The 19,879-nt window shown below is 39.5% G+C and overlaps 3 protein-coding genes across 4 annotated transcripts; 1 reads left to right on the plus strand and 2 right to left on the minus strand.

Moving 5' to 3' along the window:
* Positions 1–1,766: 1,766 nt before the first annotated feature.
* LOC103970719 (uncharacterized) lies at positions 1,767–4,071 on the minus strand. The gene is made up of 3 exons (XM_009384619.3): positions 3,648–4,071; positions 2,208–2,409; positions 1,767–2,135 (listed from the first exon to the last, which is right to left on the minus strand). Exons 1-2 carry the CDS (start codon positions 3,958–3,960, stop codon positions 2,219–2,221), a joined length of 504 nt encoding a protein of 167 aa, XP_009382894.1. The 5' UTR covers positions 3,961–4,071; the 3' UTR covers positions 1,767–2,135; positions 2,208–2,218.
* Positions 4,072–4,371: 300 nt separating this feature from the next.
* Positions 4,372–15,999, plus strand: LOC135652259 (uncharacterized). Its single transcript, XM_065173085.1, has 11 exons — positions 4,372–4,633; positions 6,120–6,215; positions 6,989–7,065; positions 7,334–7,413; positions 13,215–13,275; positions 14,238–14,305; positions 14,415–14,496; positions 14,611–14,691; positions 14,776–14,853; positions 15,351–15,470; positions 15,573–15,999. Exons 2-11 carry the CDS (start codon positions 6,122–6,124, stop codon positions 15,747–15,749), a joined length of 918 nt encoding a protein of 305 aa, XP_065029157.1. The 5' UTR covers positions 4,372–4,633; positions 6,120–6,121; the 3' UTR covers positions 15,750–15,999.
* Positions 16,000–17,798: 1,799 nt separating this feature from the next.
* LOC103970721 (uncharacterized) lies at positions 17,799–19,497 on the minus strand. Of its 2 annotated transcripts, none has more exons than XM_009384621.3 (3): positions 19,343–19,497; positions 19,147–19,211; positions 17,799–19,061 (listed from the first exon to the last, which is right to left on the minus strand). In XM_009384621.3, the coding sequence occupies exon 3, from the start codon at positions 18,978–18,980 to the stop codon at positions 18,099–18,101; it is 882 nt and encodes a 293-aa protein (XP_009382896.2). In that variant the 5' UTR covers positions 18,981–19,061; positions 19,147–19,211; positions 19,343–19,497; the 3' UTR covers positions 17,799–18,098. The 2 variants fall into 2 exon arrangements, with proteins under 2 accessions (XP_009382896.2, XP_065031144.1); XM_065175072.1 differs by having other exon boundaries at positions 19,147–19,208; positions 19,343–19,476.
* Between the last annotated feature and the right edge of the window lie 382 nt (positions 19,498–19,879).

A 19,879-nucleotide genomic window follows, 5' to 3' on the forward strand; every position in this document is an offset into this window, starting at 1 on the left:
TGCAACTCAGAACTACGGAATAAGAAAGAAAATAAAGTATGTTTTCAATCATACTAAAAAAGAATTTTTGAATGACTAGTGGAACCTTAAGGATTTTAGTTGCTAATAATTTATAAGCCTTAATAATAAAGAAATCTTATTTACTAACCAATAACTCCATTTTGATCCATATAAGTCAATCATAGTCATTGCCCATTTTTTATTGTGGGACTAAGTGAGGTGTTACACTATCCCCAACTCAATTAGTTTGACGTCTTCGTCAAGGTCCAACATAACTCAGATCGAACCCTACCGTGATGAATTCTCAACTCCATCACCCAACATAACCCAGATCGAACCCTACCGTGATGAGTTCTCAACTCCATCGCCCAACATAACCCAGATCGAACCCTACCGTGATGAGTTATCAACTCCATCAACGAATAACTCTTTCCTACTCGAACCCTCTCACCTTACCCAAATGTTAGTCGGCTCTGATACCAAATGTCATAACCCGAGTCTGATGAACCAACTCACCAATAACTTTATTTTGGTCTTTCAACCACGGATCAAAATATTTAACCGAAAATTATCGTAATATATTCATTAGACCCATATAAACCAATCATTCTCATTGCCCAGGAACTAAGTGGCGGTGTTACAGTTGGCTCTTCCATCTGTCGTGCAACTTCATGGTCCAAAATCAGCTTGTTAAGCTGCAACATTCAAGTAACAAGCTGATCATTATCACTCGACCCATTATACCAAATCTGGCTATCAAAGCCAAATTAAAGTGGATGCAAAGGAACAAGAAAAGACCTCAGCGATCTTTGCTTCGAGATCTGGCCTTCGTTCCTCATATGCCGGGAATTGATCGACAATAGGCTGCAGCATGTTCAGCTTCTCCTCCCTAAGGATCCCACGGAGAGATCAACCATTCAACTTCCAAAGGCCGGATACTTTTCATGGTTCATTAGGTAGGATTCTCACCTGTAATATATGAAGTTGACGATGGTGCTAAGGATCTGAAGGGTGCGCTTGGTGTCAGGCTTGATGAGATCACGAAGATTAAAGCTGCCGAACCGGATGGAGGCGAGCATGCCCTTGATCTTGCGGTACAGATTGAAGGTCCGGATGGCGTCCACATGGTGGTCGGGGTTATCCAGAAGCTCGAGAGCGCTGAAAGCGATCTGTATATCCGATTCTTCGCAGCGAAGCAAGGGGGGAACACGAGATCAGGAGTTAGGGTTAGGGTAAAAGGGCAGGGGGCAGACAGACAGGGTGTTTACCCGAGGGGGTCGGCAAAGGCGAGGAAGTTGGAGTAGAGGGTGCACACGAGGTCGGCGGAGGGATTGGCGAGGTCCTCCGGCTTCAAGGCGGCGATGCCCACCTGGGCGAGAGCGCCGATGATCTCCGCTGTCGGGCGCTCCGGGAACGAGAAGCTCGACATCTCCTCCCCCCCTCGTTTGCTTTTCCCGCCCGATTGCAATGAGAGCTATTAGAAGACAAAACAAACATCCCGAAGACTTTTGGACTGGCCCAAATGGAGCTTGTTGGGCCAACATAGAAATTGCAATTAAACACAGTGGGCCGGTCTTTGGTGTAGCATCCTCAGTGCTACTCTATTCAACCTACCTTACTAATTGATGTAGCAATATTAATCGTCTTCCAATAAAAAATTGACACATGGACTTCCAAAGCCTCATCATTCTTGGAGTTCATGATATACTTCATACATTAAAGAAATGAATCTGAAAGACTCCATTCATCTCACGCCAAATGAACTATTTCAATCCAACCTCACTATACTTATTTTTTGTATTAATCAAATCCTCCAAAATAGTATACTAAATTAAACAACTAATATACTAAGAAATATAAAAAAGTTTATTTACTTTTATATAACACTTTGTCACCATAGAAGCCTTTTGGCCATTCAGCATTCATGGCACAATCATACTCCATCGTTGGAAATGAGCCCACCACCATCAATGGCATTCATGTTCCAAAGCATTATTCAAAACACAGTAGGATGATCACCAAACTCTTTTGCAGGAAAAAGCAGGTAAGAATTCATCTTCTCTCCGGCTTTTCCATGTTTGTTGATGCATCCAAAAAAGAAACCTACTTTTGGGGATTCTGTCGATGCTCTAAACCTGAGACATAGATGAGATCACTTAGAACATTTGCAGACTGGATCTGTGGTACATTAATAGAAACATATATACCGGAAGAACGATCAGATTTTTCTCTTCTTCGTTGAGCAATCGTCTTCCAGTTTCAGCCTTCTCTTGATACAAAGGCTGTCACCACCATTAAGATATCCATCAACCCTGTTCTTCTTGTTAATTGGATGTTCATCTTCTGATGTAGCTTTCCTCTTAAAAGCAAGGTGATCTCCCTCCTCCGGAAAAGGAGAGAATTGCAATCCTGAAGCAATCGAAAAACTTCTGTAAGATTTTAACATCATATTCTGCTAGGCTACAGGCATTAAGGGAGATGAGCCAACCAAATATGTCTGAGAAATAATTACCAGAATCAACATACTGATGAATTCTAATGTGTTTACCAGATAATTTATGCAACTGATTTCCTTTTGGAACCCAAAAATGATAACAACAATCTTTTGATTCTTCTTTCTTAAACTGCATGGCGGAGATTAGATATAACAACTTGCAATGTGCAACAAAGTCCTGAGAATGCTTCGAACAGTTCGGTTTGGTTCCACTTCAAAGCAACTCCAGACAAATTAAGGCTTTGTATTTCAATAAATCTACGCTAAGTCCTCAGATAAAAAAGTCAGAACTACTAAGAGCAATTTGCACTAATGAAACATTATTACCGCCATTGATCTAAGTGATATCGAGTGTCTACGTTCAACAATCTGGTCCTTGAGGATCCACCAGCTTTTAGAGTGCACAATGAAGTAACGCTCAGTCATGTTCTATGCATGCATTGTGCCGTATCGAAATATATATGTAACTTGCAACTACAATTACCAGTTTTGAACAGATCCCTTGAATGTGTTCCTCCAATGAAGGACCAATTCGCGGGTGGAAATCATACCAATATGACCTAATTAATATGAGAAAAGGAGACATTTTATTCTCCGCTGTGGTACTTCTACGTAACACCTTCGTATGTTTCTCCTTATTGTCTGATTTATAATATAATGACAAAATCAAAATGAGAAGAGGGATCCTTTTCTACAAAGAAGGGGAGCTCGTAAGGGACATTGCACGACAGGAATTCTTTAGACATAGAATGCATATGTATGAGTGATCACATGAACAAATTAGAAGGACACCTGCATTGCGTAATTTCAATGGAAGAAAAGAACAAAAAATATGCAATTTAAGGACCACCATTTAATGGCTAATTTTGCTTTGATCGAAGTATGATTGCAGTCCAACAGAAAAGAGAAGTACGATTGTAAGCTAACACAAGAAGCGCAAGAGATGCATCTTTTAAGGCTATGTTGTTTCTGCTGGTGTTTCAAGATGCTAGAGAAGTGGAAACCAATAGAAAGATCCAAATTGATGGAAATTCTGAGAATATTGCTTGATCTTGTTTGGCCAAGACTAGCAGAATTTGACAGTTCTTATCATCGATTGCCCCATCAGAACAAACTCAAAAGACCTCGGCGATCAAATGAAATAGAGTATCACCTGAGGCGAGGGTGGGCTTCCCTTGGACGACGACGGGGTCGAGCTGCGAAGCGCCGGTCGGGAACCCGCGGGAGGTGAAGAAGGAGACGAGGGACCCCCAGGTGAAGGACGAGACGAAGTCCGGTCCGCGGCTGATGAAGTAGCCGTTGAGCGTCACGGACGACGGGTCCAGCCCCACGGCGCGCCCCACGGCCCCCAGGTCCACCCCTCCGCTGTTGGACACCGGAATCGCCGAACCGCCGCCGCCGCTGGCGCCGACGACAAAGAGCTTGCGGGTTCTCTCGCCGGGGCCACCGCTTGTGGTCGGCATCATCAAGCCACGAAACCGCGCTCCGCCGTCGCCATCTGAGGTCTTCTACGGTCCTCTTGCTCTCTCTGGAAGCGTCGAGCCGATCACTGTTACGGTCTCCGCGCACAAATTTGCCTGTACGAATCGCAAACCAAACGACGACTTAACACACGATCCGTCTCCATCCCGTCGTTTCGCGTCATGCGACTCAAGTCGCGTTCGCGTTCACGACACAAAGCGGAGACTTCGGCCATTGCAAACGCCGTTATGACGGTTCCAACGGGTGGCCTTTTGAATTCTTATACTACCCGAGATTCCACCCAAAGTATTCTCATTGGGAGACCCGTGGGCTCCACTACCAGGTCAGAGAGAGAATACCTAATATAAATATTCGGGTACGGACTGTTGGACACGAACCGGCAACGTGAGGAAACCTCAACGGAAGAGCAAGGCATAAATACTCCGACTTCCGCAAGAAGGAAGAAGAAGAGAGAAGCGAGAGGGAATGCGAAATTGTTCCGTCTCCTTCTCGAGATTCTCCAATGGAGGTCTCTCGCCTCACATGGTTGGGCCTATTTAACCCTCGCCTGCGTCCTCGGAGGAGCCTCCAAGACCTCCTTCTTGTCCTCCTCCCCTCGTTTGCCGGCCTCCGCGCGCTGATCGGACGACGCCATTCCTGCCGCCCAACCTGCAATTGGTATTCTCCGATTCTTTTCCCTTATTTATATTTTGCATTCTATTTACTATCCGTTGATGTTTTACGACCCACAAGAACTGGATACTGCAACTTTGGGTTCTTGTTGGTTTGGCTACGAACTGTTTTGGCTCGACGACAAAGATTGATGATCAAGATTTATGATTGTTTTAATTCTTTGTGGAATTGGAAGATTTCTTTTTTAGTTGGTTCTGAAAAGTTTTAGCTTGATAATCAGGATTGGTGACTTTTTTGTTATATTTGATTCTGGGTTAATTCAGAAGAACCCTTCTAGTTTGAAGATGCACATTGGTCTTTCTTTGTTTTGTTTCACTAGTGAGCAATGGGCATATTGCTCCAAATCTTTGGAGGAATCAGGAATCAGGAGGATGTTTGATGTTACTAGCGTTCGTTTTCTGAACCTTTTGGGTGATATCTTTCCAAGAAATAAGTTGATGTTATGGATTCATAAATTAATCGACCTAATTGCGGTCATCACACCCTTGCTCCTTAGCTTGATCAATTTACGGTCATAGGGTCCAAGTGAAGATCTTCATTCTTTTTCCCAGGTAAGAGGTGTAAGTTAAAATCATTGGGTCCATGTTTCAGACGTATTCTCTGTGTTGTCAGTATGACGGCAATACAAGACAGCTCAATGCAACTCCCATCCCAGTAAAATAAACTCATCTTTCCAAGGTTAAGATATTTGAAGCCTCCTTTATTTGCATGGCTTAAACTAACCAGTGATGTGATTTCTAGATTTACTTGTTTGTGCCTTAAGTTTCATGGTTCATGAAATTTGTCATTATTTCCATAGCATCAACATAGGCGTAAAGTTTCATCATTGCAGGATACTAAGTAGTTGTTTGTTTGACACCATAGTACCATAAGAGATTAGTTATTGAATAGTAATTTCTCCATTATTAATTTGACTTTGTGTAAAATAATAACTGCTGGCTATCATGATGACTAATTTGCTTGTACATATTGAGATATTAGCTTGCCATTAATTGTACTCAAATATTTAAATTTTTTATCCAGTATCTGTTTCTGTAACCCAGTATTATAAAATAGAATAATAAAAAAATAAATATGAATGATATTTTACCAGTGTCGAGCAATATGTTTCAATCTTGGTACTTGGTCGAACCTGCAAAATACAAATCCATAGGAACCAGTATGGTTGAGATCTGAAACCTTGTTGGTAGTCATCCTTTTAATAGGAAAACGATCGTATTAAAAAAAAACAATTGATGAGTGTTGTTTGGGGAACTTCTCAACCAACTAAACTCTTATGGTATCTTCGCTTATATTCATACATGCATTTTTCTATTTAATCAAGTACGTCATTTGCCATTTCTTTCATCATCTACTCAATATGAAATAACTAGTTTTTGCTTTAATTATTCTGCTTACACATTAAATTCTACATCACTGATATCGAGTTCCTATTTTTCTCATAATTTTATTTCCATTTATATTTTCCTAGAAATGGCAGTCCCAGAAGTTGACAAACAAATGCTTAGAGAGCTTGAACTAATGGGATTTCCAACAGCCCGTGCTACACGGGCACTTCACTTTTCTGGTCAGTTGGAAAAAAAACATTGTTTTGTTGCTTTATTTTGCATTTCTTTCATTAAACTGGATATGATGCTTAAATATCCATTTCTTTGGTAAGATTAAGAAGGATTTTGATGCACTTTCAGAGGTTAGTCTCCAGATCTAACACAGGTTATTAATCCTTGCATCGAGGATTTTATTCTATTGGTTGGCCTGTCAAGTCATATAACAAATACAAGTTATAATTTTCCAAATATGTGCTTTCCCTATGTCCAGCAACTGAGTTAAAAAGGTCAAATATTTTGAAAAGATAATGCTCGTGGCCCTCGGATTATAAGCAAGAATTGGCATGGGATGTTATGTTTTCCTTCTAGGTGTCATGTTCTGCATATGGAGGCATGGGAAGACACTAGCAAGGCGACAACTCTTGGAAACTCAACCCAATATATATTCTTTATATGGATACAGGAGATGTTAGTGTACAGTGTAAGAACACCAGACAGATGATGGTGTTGCCAATAAAGGGGCGTAGGGAGACTATAACATGGCAATAATTCTTGGTTATTCAGCCCAAAATGTTTTTGTTATGGATATGGGACTTGATGGAGTATCAAGGGAGTTAGAACTCAGATTGAACTGGAAATTTAAGATGATGCAATTATCAGATTGAGTATCTGTGTATTCTGGATTGTCTGAAGCACATTCATAACCATAGATTCTTATTGTCAGTTTGATGAAATTTAAGTTTGACTGTGATTTAGTTCTTCATGTGCATTAACTTTCTTTTGTATCTTTCAGGTAATTCTACTATTGAGGCAGCGATAAATTGGGTCATAGAACATGAAAATGACCCAGATATTGATCAAATGCCTTTGGTATGGGATGATTTTTATTGAGATTGCTCTATTTAGTTACATTGTAATTCTTCTAGCTGCTTTGGCTTGACTACTATTTATTTTCCTAATGAATGAAATAGATATTCCTACCATGGCCAAGATTCTTCTCTTAAAGTTACAACACTCTGATATAAACGACCTAGGGTCTTCATATCTCCTTAACATTGGACTTGTCAAAAATTTTAACAGAGGAACTAGATTGTGCCTTGATGTCCAACATCGCCTAATATGATACAAGGATTTTCAGGTTCCCATCAACATCGAAATTGAAAATGGCACGTCATGGATGACCCCAGATGAAGTGAAGATTAAACTACAGAAGTTACGGTGTGTACTAATCTCCTTTTGTTTCTTTTGCACTAAAGAGCACCATCAAGTACCATCTTAAGTTGAGATACAAGTACAACAATGAATTTTAACATATGTCTTCTGTATTCTTTAGCTCAATTATGATAACTAAGCTTTTGCTCAGTCTTTCAACTCACAATCACTTCAATATCTATTTTTTCATGGTTAGCGGTTCTTCATAGTAATAATTAGTTTAGTTGGGTATATATTGCTGAAAAGTGAATTCAAACTTCATGTCATGTTTCAATTTATCAAGGTACATATCTTTTCTTCCCTGTGTTCTGGAGTTGGCTTAGTCAGGTTTCAATGGCATGCACTGGTACTTCTATTGTATCCCTTCAGAATTGCTTTAATACCTTCATCATTGCTTGGCATTCTTATCCTCAAAAGGTGGCCAACATTTATTGCTACCATTTGCAGTAAGTTAAACTATCTTTTCATAGAGGTTTGACATCGAATTTGGAAGTTATCTATGAAGACTCTTCAATCATTTTGGAGTAACTTTATTGTCTCATCGCCAATGTATTTATCATTTATTGACAGGAAGAATGTTGACAATTGTGAATTCTGTCTGACACAAGTTGTGGTGTGTTTTGTGGAAGAGCAAAAATTACAATTAGACAATTGACTATTGAGTTTTCTGCAAAGCAGTAAAAACATAAGTGGCTACATTGGAGTCAATCTAAGGCAAATATACAGAAATTTAGTTTTTCTCTATGTTTGGCATTCTTATCCTCAAAAGGTGGTCAACATTTGTTGCTACCATTTGCAGTAACTTAAACTATCTTTTCATAGAGGTTTGACATTGAATTTGGAAGTTATCTGTGAAGACTCTTCAATCATTTTAGAGAACTTTCTTGTATCATTGCCAATGTATTTATCATTTATTGACAGGAATAATGTGTTAGGATCGTATTGGCACTAAGAGAGGGGGGGGGGCCCTTTAACTTGAAAATTACGTGCTTTCGTAAAATTACGTCGATCTGGAAATCTTCGTTCAATAAAGCTGTATCGAAAATATGTTTAACTTGAAAATATTCGTAAGAATGTAATAAGTAGGTACAACAGTTACAAAATAAGTAAACAAGCAGAGAAAGGGAGGCACACCATTTTATAATGGTTCGGTCATCGTGACCTACATTCACTTCCGATTCCTTTTCACTCTAGGCCACCGGCTTCTACTACCGGTCTTCCTTCAGTGGGCGAAGACCAACTACCCTCTTACAACTCTTTCTCCTTTTCACAGGTTTAGGAGACAAGCTTTACAATCTACTCACCCCTCTCTTAAATTGAAATCAACACTTAGAGCTAGAGGAGGGGAATTCTCACAAGATTACAATAGCGTTTTCCCAATTTTTATTCTCAGTTGATGTGTTTACTGAGCAGGGATGAGTGGGGTTTTTATAGGCCCCAAATGGATTCAAATTTGGAGCTAAAATGATCTCATCCCGAGTTTTCGGGGTGCTGGGCGGTACCACCGCCTGACGGATTGACAACTGACAGTACCATCGCCTGTCAGTCTGACACTGGGTGGTACCATCGCTCAGTCTGACACTGACACTGGGAGGTACCACCGCCCAATTTGGCGGTACCACCACCAGACCTTGCTACAGGTCACTGAATGGGCTAAACAGCAAGCCCAATTCAGCCTTGATTCAGGCCCAATTGGCCCATAATTGAGTTGACATTGTTTCACCCTAATAGCGACTTAATTAGACCTAAACTAACTCGATCTAGACACATGATTACAAGCATGAATCCTATGTTCTCCGGCATGTCATTGGTTCATCCGGTGTTTCGTCTGATCCTTCGGCGCATCGTTCTCTCCTTCGGCGTATTGCCCAATCGGTATGTTGACTCTCGCAACTTCCGATCTCCTTGGCACAATGTCCGATCCTTTGGCCCGATACCCGAACTCATGGCATGAAGTCCTTTTGCCGGTACGTCGACTGATCCTTCGACTCGACGTCCAATCTCCTGACATGTTTCACTCTGGCCCAACGTCTGATTCCTCCTACTTTAATCAATGTCTTTTCTGATCGAAGTGTGTCACTCAAAACGTAGATTAGATCGTTATCTCATCAATTGATTTCATCATCAAAATCTGAGATTCAACAATCTCCCCTTTTCGATGATGACAACCAATTGATTACGGAGTTTAAACTAAACTCCCCCTATCAATATGCCATAATTTCAATCATGAATTATATGCAATACATCATATTATTACTTATATCATAAGTTCAAGTATTGCATCTAAACCATCATATATAATAAAATTTCATTATACTATACATGATCATCATCATACCTTTTCCCCCTTTGTCATCAACAAAAAGGAGAAGTACAGCTAGCAAGTTTTTGAGATATAATTTTAAATCATTACATTATAAACATAATTTCAAGTTTTTGAAACATCATTGTATATATCATCATGCAAGATACCAATTTTTGTTTCTTCTTGAGATGGGCAAGCTAGCACTTTTTGCTTCTTGAGATGTGCAAATCTAAAGATAGGCAAGATAACACTTTTTGCTTCTCTTTTAAGATATGCAAGCTAGCAATTCTTGCTTCCTTTTGCAATGTGTAATTTTGCAAGTTTTACTTCTTGAGATGAGCAAGATAACACTTTTGCTTGAAATTGCAAGCTAGCAATTTTTCTTCTTTTTGTAATATGTAAATTAGCAATCTTTCTCCCCATTTGTCATTGTCCAAAGGAAGGGAATAATATAATATTGTAAATATTTTTCCTATACATCAATTTTCAAATATGACATAAGGTATACAACCAATTGTAAACATATTGAAAGATATCAATATCAAAGATCATGAAGGATCAAGACATGATTCATTTTGATAAGTCTCTTCTTTTGTAAATAGCAAAAAGAAATCATAGGAGATCAAATACTAGGCAATCTTCAAAGGAAATTTTAAGTTATGAATTTTAAGAAATCAAGAGAAAAATCATGATTCATAACTATTCTCTTTAACAAAAGGAAACATAGGAGAATAAGGATCTTGATTCATAGAAGATATCAAGTATCAAATTTCGAGAAATCAAGAATTTAACATGCCTAAGTTTAACATTCAAGCTAGCACTTTTTGCTTTCTTTTACATCAATGTTCTAATCATTACATAAATGTAAAGGAGTCATATGAAAATCATGACATAAAAGTTATTAATATGAAAGATCAAGAATGGTCAATTCGTGAATACCAAAAGACATTATTCATTTTGACAAATATCCTTTTTAGTGAAAGTGGGAATAAAAAAATAATTCATAAAAAAAATCTAATTTATAATTCTGTGAAATCAAAAGAGAAATTATGATTCATTTGGATAGTTCTCTTTAATAAAACGAAAGAATCATAGTAAACGATCTTGATTTATATAAAAATCTTAAGTTATAATTATCAAGATATCAAGATCATGATTTGGATAATAAAGTCGTATCGAAAAATATGTAGGTTTGGAAATCTTCATTTAATAAAGTCGTATCGGAAATATGTTTAACTTGAAATTATTCGTAAGAATGTAATAAGCAGGTAAAGCAGTTGCAAAATAAGTAAATAAGCAAAGAAAGGGAGGCACACTAATTTTATAGTGGTTCGGTCGTCGTGACCTATATCCACTCCCGATTCTTTTTCACTCCAGGCTATTGGGTTCCACTACATGTCTTCCTTCAATGTGTGAATAACAACTACCCTTTTACAACTCTTTCTCCTTTTCACATGCTTAGGAGACAACATTTGCAATCCACTCACCCCTCTCTTAAACTGAAATCAACACTTAGAGCTAGAGGAGAGGACTTCTCACAAGATTACAACAGTGTTTTCCCCAATTTTTGTTCTTAGTTGAAGTGTTTACTGAGCAGGGATGAGTGGGGTTTTTATATATGCCCCAAATGGATTCAAATTTGGAGCCAAAACGATCTCATCCTGGGTTTTCAGGGTACTGGTGGTGCTGGGCGATACCACCGCCTATCAGTCTGACACTGACATTGGGTGGTACCACCACCTGACAGAGTTTGGAAGACCATGTCTGGGTGGTACCACCACCTGAAGACCGTGTCTGGGCGGTACCACCGCCAGACCCTGCTACAGGTTATTGAATTGGCCAAACAACAAGCCCAATTCAGTCATGATTCAGGCCCAATTGGCTCATAATTAAGTTGTCATTATTTCACCCCAATACCGATTTAATTAGACCTAAACTAACTCGATCTAGACACATGATTACAAGCATGAATCCTATGTTGTCCGGCATGTCATTGGTTCATCCGACGCTTCATCCAATCCTTCGGCTCATTGTCCTCTCCTTCGATGTATTGCCCAATCGGCATGTTGACTCTCGTAACTTTCGATCTGCTTGGCGCAATGTCCGATCCTTTGACCCGATGCCCGAACTCATGATATGAAGTCCTTCTGTCAGCACGTCGATCGATCCTCCAGCTCGACGTCCAATCTTCTGACATGTTTCACTCCGACCCAACGTTTGATTCCTCGTGCTTTAATTAATTTGTCTTTTCTGATCGAAGTTAGCCCTACGTCACTCAAAACACAGATTAGATCGTTAACTCATCAATTGATTTCATCATCAAAATCCGAGATTTAACAGAATGTTGATAATTGTGAATTATGTCTAACACAAGTTGTGGTGTGTTTTGTGGGAGAGCAAAAATTACAATTAGACAATTGACTATTGAGTTTTCTGCAAAGCAGTGAAAACATTAGTGGCTATATTGGAGTCAATCCAAGGCAGACATACAGAAATTTAGTTTTTCTGTATGTTTGGCATTCTTATCCTCAAAAGGTGGCCAACATGTGTTGCTACCATTTGCAGTAAGTTAAACTATCTTTTCATAGAGGTTTGACATTGAATTTGGAAGTTATCTGTGAAGACTCTTCAATTATTTTGGAGAACTTTCTTGTATCATCTCCAATGTATTTATCATTTATTGACAGGAAGAATGTTGATAGTTGTGAAATCTGTCTGACACAAGTTGTGGTGTGTTTTGTGGGAGAGCAAAATTACAATTAGTTTTCTGCAAAGCAGTGAAAACATAAGTGGCTACATTGGAGTCAATCTAAGGCAAACATACAGAAACTTGGTTTTTCTTAACAATGAGTTTCGAAGATTATTCAGTATACTGACAATGTCAAATTTCTGATTTTGGTAAACAAGAGCATATGATGTAGTATTCATGAGATTCTGTTACAATTTGCAGTTCTTTGTTGAGGTTATGAACACCTGATGATTCTGACTCAGCTAGCTTAAATCTCTTAATCCCTTTTTATGATGAAATTTAATCTCTTATGCTAATCAACTAGATCAAAATGGTGTCTATAAAAAGGAAAAAGAAAAATAAATAGTGCCTTTTCCTATTGTATGATAAAGATCTACACTTAAGGCAGATTAGTATTGTTTGAGTCTTGTCTAGAATAGATCATTATGTAGTGCTCGTTGGAAGAGTACGTTTCAAGATCAATCTATATCAGGAATATATATATTAAGCATACACAAATTAAATTGTTTCTCATGTGCTTGGTTTCTCAAATATTGAACTTAATATGACTACTTTTTTGCTTGTTTTTGACAATCTTAATTCTAGATTCGCACCAGCTTGACATCTATACATTGTTAGCTTTAGAAACTAACCACTTGCACAAGTTCAACATGTAGCCTCAGTGTCTCATCTCCTGTTTTTAAGCCTGCATTAAAAAGTTACAGCGGCAAAATAGATGTTCAAGAATCATACAACTCAATTTGTTACTTACAGGGAACTTGCTCGCAAAAAGAGAGATGAAGAAGAACAAGGACTACAAAGAGAAAGAGAGAAGGTACATTTCTTATTTCATATGATGCATGTATTTGAAGTTGTATATGCAAGCTTGCGAAGCATGGCGTATTGTCGGGCTTCAATAAACACCACATGGTATTCCATGTTTATGGTGTGGTTGATGGTCTTTTGACACCATTTGGAGCCTAGCAGCAAACATCCAAGTTACATTTGGTTGCAAAGCATGATGCAATTTTTAGTTCCAATTTAGAACTAATTATATTTATTTTGTCCATATTGGTGTTTAACGTGTAATAGAATAATTGAAGAAATTCTTGGAGGATGTAGCCATACAAATTTTTTATTTCTATAATTTATGATTCTTATGCTCCAGGCCTTTTATGTTCTATGTTTTCCATATTATGTGGAGTTAGTAAATTTATCACTTCTAATGCTTCTTTTGGCACTTTTAGTTCCATAGCTCTTACTATTTAGCACTTGCCTAGTAGACAAGTTCCCCTGTGTGTGCAAGTGTTCCACGAATTGCCTTTGACAATCTCCTGGTTTGATAAAATCTTGGCATGTGGCTCATGTGACTTTATAAGGAAGAAAGCACATATAGTTGTATTCAGCATTACAGTTGGAACCACTTCCTCAAGAAATGTTCCTTCTTCAAAATATAACAAAGTTATTTTTAAGCACATATCCTTCGTATTCAGCATGTTTATTTTTTTAATTTTCCATTTTATAGGTAATATCAGAAAATATAAGTTAAGAAACTCACAGCATTCCCTATCTCAATTCTTTTGTGGAATTATTTTCACAATTAATTTGGAGAGGGAGAATGTTCATCATTATAATTCACCTGCACCTAGGTAAAAAATAATAATAATAATTCACCTGTAATTTAGATCATTGTTTTCTGGATGCTTGACACCTGTTCATATGGTAGGTACTATCTGTGATGCTAGTTTCATTGGATTTCAGTGACTGAATCTTATTACATTTCTGCACTTGTTGTAGGACAGAATACGAGCAGGGAAAGAGCTTCTGCAAGCAAAGCAAATTAACGAGGAAAATGAAAGAAAAAGGCTTGTGACTGTTCAATTGATTTATAGTTAATAGATTTTGCCCTTTCCATGTTACAACCGTGCAGAATATTATTGTCCTTTTGAATGCCAGTTCATTTCTTTTCTGCAGAATGTTGCTGTTGAGGAAAGTAGAGAAAGAGCAAGAGAAAAGAGCAAGAGAAAAAATACTTCAAAAATTGCGGGAGGATAAGGTCTTGATTAATTTAATTGATTATTTCTTTCCGATCAAGTTTTCTTTTATTGGTTGTTATCTGGAACAGACATTAATGTGAAATTAGTCTGCACTTAATATCCACACACTTCAGGCAGAAAGAAGAAGCAAGCTGGGATTGCAGCCTCAAGATCCTGGAGATGCCAAATCTGCCCTTCCTTCACAGAGAAAGAAGGTAAAGTTAATTGTATCAAATCAAGATAGTTTAAAGTACAAAACTTGGATCTTTGTGTTGACCTTTTTATTTGGTGACATGCAGAGTTCAGTGTCTGTCAATCCTGCCACAAAGGCAGAGCACATGAGGGATTGTTTACGTTCTCTAAAGAAAACTCACAAGGTGATCACGTGTTATTTGTAAGTTGAATGTCATTGACTTGTTTAAGTCTGGAAAAGTCTCAGAATAACTGCACAAGCTAAAATCTATCTTTTATAAATTGTGAAGCTATGGAGTCCCTCACAAGTAACTCGGCCCATATTGTGCCTCTTTTATGTAGCTTTATCAGCAAATCACCCATATTATAGTTCATTTGATCATCTTGTTTTCACTCTTGCCTTATTCACAGCTTCATAATCATCTTCTATTCATGTTGTTGAGGCTGCCATATTTTATTAAGTTGCAGAGATAATAGATTGCTGGTGTTATCCTACTTCAGAACTCTTTTGTTTGTGCTTTAGATCTACCACATGAATTCATGTTTTCTTGTCAGCTTGGTTTCTCATGAGTTTATTTCCATGCCTCTTTCACAAAATCAAAGAAACATGTGGCCGATGACGGTCAATAACATCCTTTGAGCTAATTACTCTTGTTTTTGTTGACGATTACTGATATGGTAGGATGATGATGCTAGAGTGAAAAGAGCATTCCAAACCCTTCTTATCTACGTCCGGAATGTTGCGATGAATCCAGATGCAGAGAAGTTCAGGAAAATTCGACTCGGGAACCCCAACTTTCAGGTAATGACGGAAACTGAATGATTTTGTGGATGTCAACTTGATTCTTGTGTCCTAATTCTTCAGACACTAAAAGCACATACTTTTCCCAACTGCTCTAAACAGGAGAGAGTTGCTAGGCTGAAAGGAGGCATGGAGTTTCTTGAGCTATGTGGATTTGAGAAGCTTGAAGGGGATGAATACCTGTACTTACCAAGGGACAAGGTGGACATGGCTGTTCTCAGCGCAGCATTATCACAGCTGAATTCTGCCATGGAGAATCCTTTCTTCGGAGTCCTCTAGGTGACTGCAAAATGAAGAAAGAATAAAGAGCACACCGGTCCAATCCTGTGTCTCCATGATTACCTAGAATATTAAGGGCCAATCTGTAAGAAAGGAAGTCGTTATATCATGGTAATTGATCATGCTTAGATTAGACCATGATACCTTAGCATGTGTTTCAGTAGGAACTTTACTTCAATTATTTTTTATAATCCAGATCTTTGGAACTTTAATGTAACAATATCTCATGTTATCAAAGATTGATATTTGTATATCAAACACAAAAAAAGGTACTTTCTAAACAATCCAAATAGACATTATGGAAGATGTATATATATTTCTGTTTTCCTTTAAATAGATTATCATGATAATTAATTGCATGTTCTTTAGGATGATTTACCACCACAGCCTTTAGTTTCCATTTTCCTTTAAATAGACTATATATATATATATATATATATATATATATATATATATATATATATATATATATATATATATATATATATATATATATATATATATATATATATATATATATATATATATATATATATATATATATATATATATATATATATAATGCTAATACAAGTGCATGCAACCAAAGTGAAAGGTTAATTCACATTAATACATGTCAGAATCTATGTTCCTAGGCATCAATCTTATAATAGTTACAATATTATGAGTTTTTGTTGTTGTATCTTTCCTCACAGATATTACTAAATCTTTATGTGGCAATACAGTCAATCTAATTGGCAATTCTTTCCAAAGTCTAAAGTTTTATCTCATATTAAAGCAACATTGGGTAAATCAGGTCAACTTACATTAGAATGTACTGAGCACTGTACATGATTTCTTTCTTTTATAATTATGCTTTGATGTTTAGTCTAATGGACTGCATATAGCAGAGAGTAAGAAGCTACAAAATTCATGTGCTCAACTCCACACTTCCTAATCCTCCTTTTTCACACTATTGGGATGTCATGCATCAATTTAATTAATGGGCAAAGCAGCAAAAGTAATGAGATTTGGTCTTCTCAAGGATCACATGGAACTCTTCTAGTGTCACTCATCCTCTTCAAATCTCTCTCTTGTCCAACAACTCTGACTTGAAGTGGGACTTCTCAAGGGTTATTCTGAATGCAATGATGTTGATGGAAAGAGACTGATGCTGATCACAAGAACAATAAGTAGCCCAACTGTTCCTCCTAATCCTTGGAGAAGTGTGTAAGACCTCTTCAACTTGCAGCAACTCTGGGATTTCACTTTCACTTGTAGGACACCAATTCGTTGAACAGAGTGGATGGCCTCAGTTCAACTGTTGTTTCCTTTTTAGCTCATCAGTTCATCACAGGAGAAAAAAGGATGATATTAATAATATAAGCTTTTAGATACACCTACCAATTCAAGTTCTATTGTGTTAGGTTCTAATAATTTGCCATTCACACATGAGAAAAATATTTAAAATATAAATCATGTCATATGTTTAATATATTTTTAGATATAATTATGTTGGGGAAAGAAATTTACTAGAAGCAGGAGAGGGTCCAGATGAACTGGGTTTGCAGTGGAGCTACAAAAGTTTCCCTCTTGTAGTCTCTCTGTCTTTCTCTGGAATGCTGCAAACCAATCACTGTTCATAAACAGTGGATGAGAGAGACTGAACTGATTGGAAGCAAGAGGAAAAGGTAGCCCAACAACCAATTTTTTGGATCTCTCTCTCTCTCTTTCTCTCTGGAGCTGCAGAAAAGTGCTATCTTTACCCCTGGAATGGTCCACATGACATGATACTGCTATGTAAGATGTTTGACAGTGTGATGGACCATTCATTGCAAGGGTGGCATTGGCTACACCACCAACTCACCTTTCAACATGGCTGAAGGCAACAGGCTTCAATCCACTCCCATCATCCCAACAGTGAAGCCTTTGGATGCTGCTGGATTCTGGACAGGTTGTCAGAACAGAGTTAGAGACAAAAGTTTCCAATCATGCATTGCATTCCTTCACACTGTTGTGCTGCTCATACCTCTCATTATGTGCCTAATGAGACAAACTGAGACAATTAGATTCATCAAACACAACCACTCTAATCATTCATTTGCCAAGGTAATCTGCATTAATTACATCATCACTGTGCCAGCTTCCTTGTTCTAAGCTTCTGATACAGAAACAGTAATCTGTTCTTTGCTGCTATAGTTCTTGCAAACAAGAAGAAGAAGAATGATACAGACATGCAACAAACACTTGGCTAATTCACCACCACTACCTCCTCCGTCTTCTGTTTGATGAAGAAAATGATCTAAAAGAACTGGTCTTGATGAGGGAAGTTGTCGGAGAGAGGAGTGGGGTGGCGGCGGCGGCGGCAGGCTAGAAGATGTCGAGGATCTCGAGGATGTAGCCGTTGCAGAGTGGGCAGCTGCCGCGGTTGACCCAAAGCTCCCGGGAGCACAGCCGGCAGAAGGTGTGGCCGCAGGGGATGAAGGCCGCCCCCTTGTGCCGCACCATGCACACGCAACACACGTACATTGTGCCGCTGCCGACGTCCTCCAGCGCCCACTCGTCGTCCTCCTCGGCCACGAGGGCTGCCGCCAGCGCCGCCGCTGCCGGAGAGGACCCTTCCCCTCCGCTGCTCCACAGCCTGTCCGTCTGCTCCAGCAGGGCCATCAGCGAGACCCTCGCTGGCTGCTGCTCCTCCTCCGCAGTCGCCGCGTCGGCGGTGCCCCCACGATCGGAGCTTTCTCCACCGCCGCTTGTTTCTGTTCCGCCGGATGGCTGCTCCTCCGGCGGTGACGTTGCCGCCACGGCAGGGTTGTACTCGGAGATGATGGCTCCGCTGCCGGGAGTGGATGCCGGAACGGGGATCTCGGAATTGCCGGCTAGGACAGCGTTGGGGCGCACGGGGACGACGAGCGCGGGGTACGGCATCTGGTTGGGCCGGCCGGATGACGCCGCCCAGGCGAGGCGAAGGCGGTCCTTAAACGACTTCCAGTTGATGCCATTGCCGGCATTACCGCCTACAACCACCCCACTCGTCTCCTGCTCCTCCCGCATGATATCGAGCAACGTTCTTCCGCCGCCGGCACCTCCGGCCGCGGAGGAGGCTTCCCTCTTCCCGCACGCGGCGACGGCGATAGAGGGGCGCGCCTCGTCCTCATCTTGGACCTTGAGGAGATCCCGAAGATTACAACAGTTCACCACAGCCAGCTGCTCCGACAGCGTCACGCTCCGCCTTACGCCCCTTCCTTCCATTGATCCAAAGATTCAACCTTCGCAATGAAGACTCCAAAAAATTCGATCTTGAAGCGATCTTTCGCCTCAAATCCCAAGGATCTACCAAGAAAGTTTGCCAATCAAGATCAAGAACAGTAAATCAAGAAACCAGAAAACTCGGTCTGCATCATTTCCGCTCAAGCACCTTAGTTGAGCGAAAGGCAGGCATCAGATTCCTTTCTTCAAACCACGGCGGTCCTCAATTTCCTTCTATCACCGCATGAAAAGTGGGGAAAAGAAAACGCGATTAGAGCGAGAATTACGAGCAACAAAGGAACGAGGTGTCAGAAGAGGAAAAAGGAAGAAAGAGAGGAGGGAAAAAGAAAAAGGTTCAGACTGACGACAAGGGAGATAGAGAAAGCGGATTCTGCTTTTGGGGATCGGCGTCGACGACGATGGGATGACTTCTTTTGTTCTCTCTCCTTCCTTTCCTTCTCCTTATCCTGTCTTCCAATGCCGATGTTCTTCTTCTTGTTCTCTTCTCGAGTGCGGGGGGAGCGAACGGATATATAATCTACGTTTCCCGTGTAGAGTTGGAGCCGTCGGGAAACGGAACCGCTCCTCCGTTAACCCGAACCCGTTTTCAACGGTCGAGAGCCTAAATTACCCTGAAGCCCTTGCATATAACCATAATGTCCTACTATTATGCCGCGGTCTTTTATATATATATATATATACACACACAGAGAGTAGTAGCAGCTAAACATGCAATGGGTAGAGTGTATTATTAGATCAAATTCATCATTGCAGTCACTGTTTTTGATGAAACATCAAATTGTAGCACAAATAATTCACTTCACAGTCCTTGTTCTTGTTCTTGTCTGCAACTACTACTGCTACTCTTAAAGCATCCAAATTAACGGGCCGTGACCACCGGC

The sequence above is a fragment of the Musa acuminata genome, chromosome BXJ3-11 (assembly GCF_036884655.1).
Source record: "Musa acuminata AAA Group cultivar baxijiao chromosome BXJ3-11, Cavendish_Baxijiao_AAA, whole genome shotgun sequence".
NCBI lineage: Eukaryota > Viridiplantae > Streptophyta > Magnoliopsida > Zingiberales > Musaceae > Musa > Musa acuminata.

Bases quoted from the DNA above. Each gene is read 5' to 3' on its own strand.
- LOC135652259 (XM_065173085.1), top strand. From the start codon at position 6,122: ATGGCAGTCCCAGAAGTTGACAAACAAATGCTTAGAGAGCTTGAACTA. The intron at 14,854-15,350 runs GTGATCACGTGT...CTGATATGGTAG, and splicing joins CTCTAAAGAAAACTCACAAG to GATGATGATGCTAGAGTGAA. The intron at 15,471-15,572 runs GTAATGACGGAA...TGCTCTAAACAG, and splicing joins TCGGGAACCCCAACTTTCAG to GAGAGAGTTGCTAGGCTGAA.
- LOC103970719 (XM_009384619.3), bottom strand. From the start codon at position 3,960: ATGATGCCGACCACAAGCGGTGGCCCCGGCGAGAGAACCCGCAAGCTC. The intron at 2,410-3,647 runs GTGATACTCTAT...CGATTGCTTCAG, and splicing joins GAAGCCCACCCTCGCCTCAG to GATTGCAATTCTCTCCTTTT.
- LOC103970721 (XM_009384621.3), bottom strand. From the start codon at position 18,980: ATGGAAGGAAGGGGCGTAAGGCGGAGCGTGACGCTGTCGGAGCAGCTG.